The 10,663-nt window shown below is 43.1% G+C and overlaps 1 protein-coding gene across 5 annotated transcripts; it reads left to right on the top strand.

Annotated features, from left to right (window-relative positions):
* Window positions 1–742: 742 nt before the first annotated feature.
* dedd (death effector domain containing) lies at window positions 743–10,158 on the top strand. Of its 5 annotated transcripts, none has more exons than XM_035644215.2 (5): window positions 743–1,039; window positions 4,034–4,672; window positions 5,703–5,807; window positions 5,889–6,026; window positions 7,228–10,158. In XM_035644215.2, the coding sequence occupies exons 2-5, from the start codon at window positions 4,108–4,110 to the stop codon at window positions 7,632–7,634; spliced, it is 1,215 nt and encodes a 404-aa protein (XP_035500108.2). In that variant the 5' UTR covers window positions 743–1,039; window positions 4,034–4,107; the 3' UTR covers window positions 7,635–10,158. The 5 variants fall into 5 exon arrangements, with proteins under 5 accessions (XP_035500108.2, XP_035500110.2, XP_035500109.2 ...); XM_035644217.2 differs by having other exon boundaries at window positions 743–1,107; XM_035644216.2 differs by having other exon boundaries at window positions 743–1,477.
* The last annotated feature ends 505 nt before the right edge of the window (window positions 10,159–10,663 follow it).

Genomic DNA, 10,663 nt, shown 5'->3' with positions numbered 1-10,663 from the left:
AACCAGACTCAGTGTGGGGTGAGAGGAGAGAACAGGGGAGAGAAGAAAGAGCGACCAGGCACTGTTGTATAACTGTTGCTTTAAGCTCTGGCAGATTGGTTCTTATAATGAAAATAATAATACTCACACTTATAGATGTAATGATGTTGTTAATGATAGCAACTGTATGGAGAGCAGAGAGAGAGAGGGATGCACATCAATGTGGCAAAAACGATCAGACAATAGATTTTAAGAAAACCCCAAACGGCTACCTCCCTTGTAGCGATAAAAGATAAGTTTGTTGAATTTTGCTATAAAGTTTAAAATGTTTTCAAATCGCTCAGAATCAGTCGATCAAGTGGAAAACGCCCTTTTCAATGGTTCTAGCGTCCCACAGCTTTATATTTTCCCGTCTTCTCTTCTCCAAATCCTGAAGAACCCGGTGTTGTTCTCTCCTTGTTCTCTCCTTTTCGCTCTTGACCTCACCAATGCACCGTGTGCTTTTTTTGAGACACACGTCGTCTTATTTGGTTTACAGAATCATTCAATCTTCTTTATCTTCACTACTCAATTCAAGTCAACAGACTGATTTCCTGAAACAGTTTGCTTTCTTCTTTCCTTTTGTCTTTGATTAGTTGTTTGCTTACTTGTAAAGAGAATTCTCTAATTTCATATTTTACATATCCCATGTGTTACTAACATAAACGACGTCTCACTTGTTCTTTTTGTATTTTCTAGTTTGTCCGAGGTAGTTTTACCCACAGAGGCCACCGTACTGGGTAACCCGGAACTGAACTTAACTCTCAACTGGAAGTTCTTTCATTTTAGCTGAAGAACGAGACTTGTCTGGATATTTTTTTTCCCACGGTGACTGTCTGTGGACCACGTCCGTTAAACGAACTCGTCTTCGTGTCCTGAGGAGGAGCCGTGCCGTGCCGTGCCGTGCCGCGCCCCGACACCCCGACACCCGGGGGCACGTGGCGACCGCTCGTCCTGTATTTGCCCGGAACAATCAGATGTAGCCGTGTTTTTCTGGACGTCTCCGTCGGACACTGGGGAGGTAATTTGTCGTCCGCGGCCTACCGAACTTTGTTGCGGTCCTCGTCGGGGACAGCCATCAGCCTGAAGGTAAAGCAGAGTTGTCACGAAGTGTCGACGCGTGTCGTGTTGCGCGTGTCTGCGTCACTCGGTTGGGATCTAACGTGAGCGCGGACCGGAGCCAGCGAGCGGCAGTCACAACAACCCCGACGGGCAGATCAGAGGGGAGACGTGGATTACGGGGCCGAGGCACATCCGTGGCTGTTCGGTCCGCGAGCACCCTGCCGGGGACGTGGTCAGCGACCACACACCGACGATCTGTTGTTCGTGTCCACATGACATCGTTAGCGCGCTAGCTCCCGACCGCTAGGCGCCTAGCCAGTTGCTAGCAGCACGTCCATCTCTGTCGTCGGGCTGGGTGTCGAGGACGGAGTCTGGTTCCTGCAGGCTTCAGGAGACGGTGTGTTGGTTGTCTGAACCCCGGCTCCTCTGTTCGCAGACACGCGGGTGTCAGTGGAAGGCAGCTACATTAGCCTCAGCTAGCATCGCAATTCAAACGGCCTGGTTGTCGGATCCGCACGGTGTGTGTTTGTTGTGTTGTTGCCAAGTAGGTTTTTTAACACACAAGGAACATTTGGTCAGATGCATAACCTTCACTAATAATATGCTGGGGGCGGGGCATAGCTGGGATCGCCTGTGTTCGGACCTGCCCTTCTCCCCCATCCTCATTACGAACAGTACATTTGACATTTAGATGTTTTTTGTCCTCTTCCGTAAAACACACTTAGACAACCAGCCATTATCAGCCATTTGCCTCTGTCATATTTATGTCTTCTGTGTGATGCTCAAGTGATCTAATAATAATAATAATCATAATCATATGTATGTGTCTGACTGACTGATGCTCAAGTGATCTAATCATAATCATAATCATATGTATGTGTCTGACTGACTGATGCTCAAGTGATCTAATCATAATCATAATCATATGTATGTGTCTGACTGACTGATGCTCAAGTGATCTAATCATAATCATATGTATGTGTCTGACTGACTGATGCTCAAGTGATCTAACAATAATAATAATCATAATCATATGTATGTGTCTGACTGACTGATGCTCAAGTGATCTAATCATAATCATAATCATATGTATGTGTCTGACTGACTGATGCTCAAGTGATCTAATAATAATCATAATCATAATCATATTCATGTGTCTGACTGACTGATGCCCAGTGATATAATAATAATCATAATCATATGTATGTGTCTGACTGACTGATGCTCAAGTGATCTAACAATAATAATCATAATCATATGTATGTGTCTGACTGACTGATGCTCAAGTGATCTAACAATAATAATCATAATCATATTCATGTGTCTGACTGACTGATGCTCAAGTGATATAATAAGAAGAAGAATCATGTTTATGCATCTGACTGACTGATGCTCAAGTGATATAATAATAAGAAGAAGAATCATATTTATGCATCTGACTGACTGATGCTCAAGTGATATAATAATAATAAGAAGAATCATATTTATGCGTCTGACTGACTGATGCTCAAGTGATATAATAATAATAATAAGAATCATATTCATGCGTCTGACTGACTGATGCTCAAGTGATATAATAATAATAATAAGAAGAATCATATTTATGCATCTGACTGACTGACGAGGCGTGCTGATGCTCAAGTGATCCAATAAGCCTGCATTCAACTGAACCGGCCGAATAGAGTTCAGTGGTCAGTAACTGTATTATTCACTGCTCCGCTCATCCACAGACATGTCGGCGTAAAAGGTCTGCTGTCTGACAGATGCCAGTGATGGGCTTCGACATGGAAACATGGGGCCACTACATAGTTCATACACAGCAGTTTGATCTGACATCATTTCTCTGACACGAGCCTTTCTAACCCTGTCGTGTTCTTCGATAATGTGTCCTGTACAAAACCAACTAAATGCCACTTGATTATTTATTACATTATGACACCCCCCCCCCCCCCCCCCCCCCCCCCCCACACACACTTATTGTTTAGTGCTCTTTATTTGCCCGTCAACATTATATTTAAGTGTTTGCTTTCTTAATGAGAAATGGGAATGGGGGAAAAAAGCAGTATCCACGTAACCCAGCCGAACTTTCCCTTCTGCCTAAAATCCCGTATTGCAGTGCATCTCAATGTCAGTGAAGTAAACACGCATCCAATTTTAACTCCTACCAGCCGTGGACCTGGTTTAACTGAAGGTTCGGTTCAGTACAACGCCACATTTCTACAGCTCAAGCTATTTCATTGGTTCTCGCAAGTTCTGAACTTCAAACATGCTTGGATGCATGTAATTCTGATTGGATATTGTATAATTACATAGAAAACGTCCAGTACCTGTAAGGAGGATACAGGAGACACATGGAATTTTTGGCTTACCAGAGTCTAGAAGTCACAGCAAATCAATTACATGTGAATGACCAGACTGATGCGCACTCTGCAGTTTTAATACAAGTTCAATATTTGACACTGCAGTTGATTTGAAATGAAGTTATTGAAGAGGAATTTTGTTCTGCAGTATGATCTACATTTGTATTAGACTGATAAAACTCCAGCTACTTAAATAGGCGAAGTTGAAGTACTTCATCCCAGTAATGCAAAAAATCTAAAATTTCTATCAAGCAGTCCTGTTGAAGCATTGGCCACAATGGCCCAACACACCCAGTGATATTAACAGTATGGACACAATGTACAAGATATGGGGAAACATTTGCTGGTTGACAAATCATCAACATCACCCAATCCAATCTGCCTCCTCCATTAAATAAACGGTCTTTGCTGTAATGTTGGCTATGTTTATTGTAAGTATGACATTACCAGAGGGGGTTTGCCTTCATGATAATAACCTATGGGGAACCATGCAGGTGTTCGTCTCATGGTGGAGATAGCTGATGATGAGCTTGGTCTAAAAAGATTGTACGTTTATTATATATATATATTCTCCTCTTCTTCCTCCTCCTTAGCTCATCAGTTGGAGCAAAGAAAGACGTCGAAGTTGCAGGGATTCGAGAACCCCTCATCACCATCGGGTCCTGAGATGACATCACAGCAGCCTCAGCTCCCCAATGCCGTTATTCCTCCCCAGCTTGACCAGAACTACTCTGCTCAGCAGGCCCGGCCTCATCTGCCGGCCAATCAGCTGCACTCGAGCCAGAGCAGTGGGAACGCGGGGCCCCTGGAACACAGGGCGCTTACAGGCAGGCCGGGCTGCTCCGGTGCGTCAGTGGCCAGTGGGGCGGTGGCCAGCAGGAATGTTTCTGCCTCCCGCACCAAGTCCAGCTTATCCAGAAGAGATGGGGGGTTTGAACCGTGGCCCGAGGAGGCAGTAGACAACTCCCATGGGCTGTACTCTCTTCACCGCATGTTTGACATAGTTGGAGCCCAGCTAACACATCGGGATGTGAGGGTACTGTCATTCCTGTTTGTCGACGTGATTGATGAGTACGAGCGTGGTGGCATCAGGAGTGGACGGGATTTCTTGCTGGCCCTGGAGCGCCAGGGTCGCTGTGATGAGACTAATTTCCGGCATGTTCTCCAGCTCCTAAGGATTATAACCCGCCATGACCTTCTGCCTTACGTCACACTCAGGAAACGACAGGCCGGTGAGTAAAGCAGTGTCATCACCATCATGTCCACACCAGTCTTTAGATGTACAGGGCAGATTTTGGTGATATTTGAACATATGAACTAGAGCCCGACTGATATATCCGCTGGCTGATAAAATCGGCCAATAAGAGCCTTTCACAGACATATCAGTGCTCATGTTTGCCGACATGAAATCCTTTATTGTACAGAATAAACAATGCAGAAAGATAAATTATGTGTATTTTCTTAATACAAGTTCTTTATATGTGGTTGTATCTGTGTTTTCTTTTTCTTTATAGTTATTTATGATTAAGGTTTATGGTCAAACTAAAATATTTGGCAATAACATTTCTTTGTCATGTAGGTTTGATAGTCATTTTAAGAATTGACAGATTCAAATACATATATATATTGACTGATTTATCGGTATCAGAAATCTTATACTCCCAAATATCAGTTAATTTAATTGTTAATGAATGTTAAAGTATGCGTAGTCCACAGCTCATTCATCTCAATGGAAATGTATCAGGTACTTTCTGATAATTTCAACTAAGGGAAGCAAATATAATGTGAAAAAAGTATCGGTCCCAGCACAGAACCTTGTGGAACTCCATGACTAACTTTTGTATGAATTGAAGATTTGTTGTTAACGTTAACAAACCATTCTAGTGATGTTCTTTTAATCCCAATAATATGCTCTTGTGTCTGTATACAAAAGCATAGAATGTTGTGATTAGACGAGAATAGAAACATGTCCACTGTCTGAGGCCATGAGAAGGTCGTTGGTAACCTTCAGCACTGCTGTTTCTGTACTATGATGTTTTCTAAATCACACACACACACAAAATACTTTGTCATTATGAGTTATTGATTGTAGATTGATGGGAATTTAAAAAAAAGTCAATTTAAAATGAAATCTACAAGACAACAGTGCTAAAAGTGAAGGGGTCTGAATATTTCTCCGGAGCCACCAACAGAACATGTCAGTTCTCACACACGGCATGAAAATTAAAGAGAACATCAGAAAATTAACTGTTGTCTTTTCAGTATGTCCAGACCCTGTTGACAAGTACCTGGAAGAGACATCGGTGCGCTACATCTCACCAAGGGGAACACTGCACAGCAAGGACACGGCTGTTCACAGAAGAACAGGTTGGTGTGTGTGTTAGTGTGTATGTGTTCTTTTTCTTGCACAGAAGATTAATTAGTGTCATAACCATTGTAACTGTCTAGGTCCTCAGCCAGTCATCTGCTGTTCGCCGTCAGGACCCCACGTTGGCCCTCCCCGGACGAAGCCAGCACCTCCCATCACAAACCGCAAACGGAAGAGAAGTCATTCCTCCGCTGACTGCAGAGAGAAGCAAACATGTGGTAAAGAGAAGCCAACATAGACAAAGAGTCTGATTTCACATTTAAATACAATTTACCCTATTTGGTCCAAATGCTGAAGGTCCTTATTCAGAAGTAAAAGTAGATAGTAGTTTTATTTTGTATATATTTATAATATATCAATTTTGAAAGTGAGGGTTTTTAACTCCTGATCCAGTTTTCTCCACACTTGCCATTCTCAGTAGCAGAACAAACCCATCATCAGCGATGACCTCACTGGTAATTATGTTCAGTCCAGACCCTGTATTTACTTGAAGTATTTTGACAGTCACACAATTTTTGCTCTTTAGAGTCGGAGCTTCCGCACATTTAGTGTAAATTAAATAATAGATCCTTTTTATGTCAGTATTGAAAGAACTGGATGAGACATCATAACAACATCAGAGGATTGACCACGGCATACAGACCCCTGATAAAACTCCAAAACAGAAATACCAGGCTGCAGTTCACACATGTACACAGAAAGAAACTGGTAGAGCTATGGAAGAAAGTTCTATGGGCACAAATGGATGGAAACAAAAAACAACCTCTGTCAAAAGTTTAGAATGAAGAAAGTGTGGAGGAAAGAAAAAAGCAGCTCAGGACCTCATCTGTCAAAAAAGTATACAATATACATATTCTATATTGCTGGCCACATGGCCACAACAGTGTAGGTACAACTAGTTTACATCCAGCATGTTACTGCACTGTGCCAGAGAGCTCCACCAGGGGGCAGCGTGGGTCCACACATTAGTCTGAATTGTTTTGTAATCATTTTTTGGTATTGCATTTATCATATGTATTATCGCTGCCTTGTCTTTGAGAGTCATTTGGAGGAGGTGTATTTGATCAGACTCCATTCGATCTAGAAGCTGTTGTCGAACTGTCCAGTTTTTACTTGTACAGAACATAACATTCATATAAAGATGTAAGAAATACATGTGGTGCTCGTTCCATAAACACTTGGAAACAATTCTAATGTAAAACCATAGACTTGAATATTTATTTGGCCTGATGCAACATGGACCAGTTGCATCACATCCAGGCCTCAAGTGTTCAGGCTGGTCCATACGCCAGTCAGCTGTTACTAGGCCGTGGCTGGAGTGTTGAGAAGCGTTGACATTTCAAATGAGAACTGTCTGGGTTACTTTTTTTGTTATTTTGCTCCAGCCCTGCTATTTACTCTTAGCTGTTCTCTCCTCAGATATCCGCCTCCGGGTTCGGGCCGAATACTGCCAGCACGAGTCTGCGCTTCAGGGAAACGTGTTCTCCAACAAGCAAGAGGCAGTGGAGCGACAGTTTGAGCGCTTCAACCAGGCCAACACCATCCTCAAATCCCGAGACTTGGGCTCCATCATCTGCGACATTAAGTTCTCCGAGCTCACCTACCTGGATGCCTTCTGGAGGGACTACATCAACGGATCATTGCTAGAGGCCCTTAAAGGTGTCTTCATCACAGATTCCCTAAAACAGGCCGTTGGCCACGAGGCGATAAAACTGTTGGTCAACGTTGATGAGGAGGACTACCAGGCCGGACGACGCAAACTGCTCTGTAATTTGGTCACAGGAGGTGGGGGCCCTCCGGGAGGTAGTAAAGACTCTGTATCTTAGACACACCCCAAGGTAGACGCTCACGTGAGGGGGGCTGCTGTGCCTCCGCCACAGGGAATAGATTGAGATGTGGTGGTCATTTGAGGTGCCTGAATTGTGTGTCTGAGTGGAACTGAAGACTTTTCCAGTCACCCCATTGATTCCTCGAGAGCTAAGTTCATAGGATATCTACTTGGCACCCATAAGCGTAGCATGCAAAGTGTTAGCAAAAAGATGTAGGCGATGCGTACAGGTTGGCGTTACGTTGAATCCAGAGCCGTTCATTTTCTCCGAGGAGGAGAATGCTGATCTCATGTGCGGATTGAAGTCGACTAATTTCTGGTTCTGGTATGTTAGCTCATCAAAACACATTTGTTTAACTCTCCACTCCTGTTCCAAAGTGGAGCAATGTTCAACCCAGGACACGTGCTCAACGCCGACGAGTTACTCCCAGTGGGAGTTGTACCTTTTAGTCAAACAGGTTTGTCCTTTTCCAGGTTCTTCAGGTACATCACAGATTGATTGGATGGACCCAATGAGGGAGTGTTCTGTATGTAATAGAGAGGTGGCGACCACAGACGACTTACAGTTTTTGTCGTTTTCCGTCGGCTCACTGCCCGACTTTCCCAACACTTTGCAGAGCGACCTTCTCTGTAAAGATGAACCCTGTCAGAGCCTTTTTATGGTTCATATTTGGTCACCGTCAACATTATTGTGTCTTTGCTTTCTCTCAACCAGTTGTTCACTTTACTCGACACCAACAGCTGTGGCCCTATTGGATGTTTCAGTTGTCCAGTCACTGCCAATATTTATTTGTGGATCGTTCCGATGTGTCCAATGGTATCCAGCGCAAACACCCAAGTCGTTAGCTGGTGTTGTGGATTTGTGAATCAGTGCCAGTTTCATGAACCGCCTGTACCGCTGGACCTCCGCTCACTTAGCTTCTCACTCATTCTCACTTGTGATAGAACTTTGAACCTAGTAAGTAACGAATCCACAGCAGGCGAACGTCACAGCCTTGTGCAAATGAAAGTAATTCACTGGTGTTTTGTCTGTGAAGTGTAAAGTTGACCCTCCACAGTTTAGCACATGCGTCCTGAGCGGCGATGTTCTCGAAGTCGCGCACCACTTTTACAGTACAGCTTGAAATGCTTATCAACCAAAATGGGAGCTTTTATTCATTTGTTTTTAGTTTCCATGGAGTCGGGCGGGTTGACGGGAGGCAGTGTGTTTGGTGGCTGCCTGTAATAAGTATGTGTTGACAGTATTACCGATCAAAGCTTTCATTTATATACTTCCCCACGAACAGGCCATCATCACGGATCCATTAGAGATGAGAGCTGCTTGTTATGCTGCCTTTCGTGGCTGCACAATCACACCCACTATGCCACCTAAGATTACTGTGACGACGTCCTTTACATTCCGTCTGTCTGTAATTGCCGAGCGCAGCAGTAACAGTGCGGTTGTGGTTCCAGAAACACTTTTTGAATCGCACACTGGACATTTGCATTCAATGTAAATTGTGAGCTGTGGAATTCCGTGGACACACTTACTTGTGATGCTGGGCCGCGGCAGACGCCGACATCATCATGTAGTCAAACAATTTCAATGAAACGTAAAGCAGAACAGAATTTGACCGTGTGAAAGGTCATTACTGGTCACTACATCAGGCACTGGTTTATTGTTTGGAAATGTTTAATCACAGTTAAATGTCAAAGATGAAGTATTAGCATAATGCTCTTTTGTGATGAGATGATTTAGATTTTGTTACAAAAGTAACTTAGGGACTGATTTGAGAAACATGCTTCTCTAATGCTAACGTTTGACTTCCATCTGTTACTCGATCCAAATAGCCAAAAATACATATAGGCTCATTCATTTGCAATTAATGTTGGAATGATTTGGACGCAGTCCGTCACTTAACTTCACAGTTCTCACACCCTGATGTTTTTATTAGCTGCTTTGCAAATGTGCATCTTTTTCTTTTTTTTGCCAAATCAATCAGATTTTGCCTCCGATTTTAAAAATGTAATTGAACTATTGTCAGTTTTCCACCGGTCAGTTCAGTGGCGGACTGACATTCAGCAGTTTGCTTTTATGTTCCCTATTAAGAGTTCTATATGTGTATTTACCAAATATATCCTCCCTGCTAAAGATGCCCTCTCTTCTATTTGCTGTCATAGCATCCATGGGTACATGTGAGAACATGCGAGTCCTGATTGACAGGTGACCATCACTCTGAATTATATAGAGTTGGCCTCCATTTTATATTTTTACCCCAGTTGAATTTCATAAGTTTGCGAGTTCGTATCTTATTATATTGGTTGGTGTATGTTCTGTTGACTGTACGTTATGTTCGTTGTTCAACGCAGCCGTCTTTTAAGCAACATTGCATGTAACCTGTGATGATCTCCACAAGTCTCATAGACACTCACATTCTGTAAATACCTATTGGATGTCTGGTTTTCTTACTTAAGTTTTGCAATTTCTTTCAAAACTGGCAAGTAGGACTGTTAATAAATGAAATGGATGGGTTTTGTTGGAAGTCCTAATCCTTATTATCTTTTTTATTTCACATGACAAATGCTTTTTTTGGTGGAAAACAAAGATTTTCCAGACATGAAAATATAGAGGACATATTTAAACGAGCAGCTTCCTGGTAGAGTTACTTCTTATTGTTTCTTGTTGTTGTTTGGCGACAGCATCATTTCGTAGATTAGCCCTGAACCCTCTGAGGCACAACCCATGTGTATTTGCATCATCGTGCACACATCTCCGGCCGTGTGCATCTCTTTTCCATTTGTCCTCATCCCCTCTGATTGCCCCCACACACACACACAACGGGAGGAAGGAAACATCCAGGCATCACACTTTGCGTGGCAAACCAACTCTATTTGTGCCATGAATGTCCCTGCAGAGACATGAATGTAATGTACACAGCGTGAACCGTACTCGGTCCCTCTCAACACTTCTGGTAAAAGAGTTGGTCAGTCCTGTTGACTTGTTAACCAATAAAAGTAAAAACTTTGGTGTGTTTTCCATTTGCCATG

This window comes from Scophthalmus maximus, chromosome 3 (genome assembly GCF_022379125.1).
Source record: "Scophthalmus maximus strain ysfricsl-2021 chromosome 3, ASM2237912v1, whole genome shotgun sequence".
In the NCBI taxonomy this organism is placed as follows: domain Eukaryota; kingdom Metazoa; phylum Chordata; class Actinopteri; order Pleuronectiformes; family Scophthalmidae; genus Scophthalmus; species Scophthalmus maximus.
This window is presented reverse-complemented; position numbering and strand designations above follow the sequence as displayed.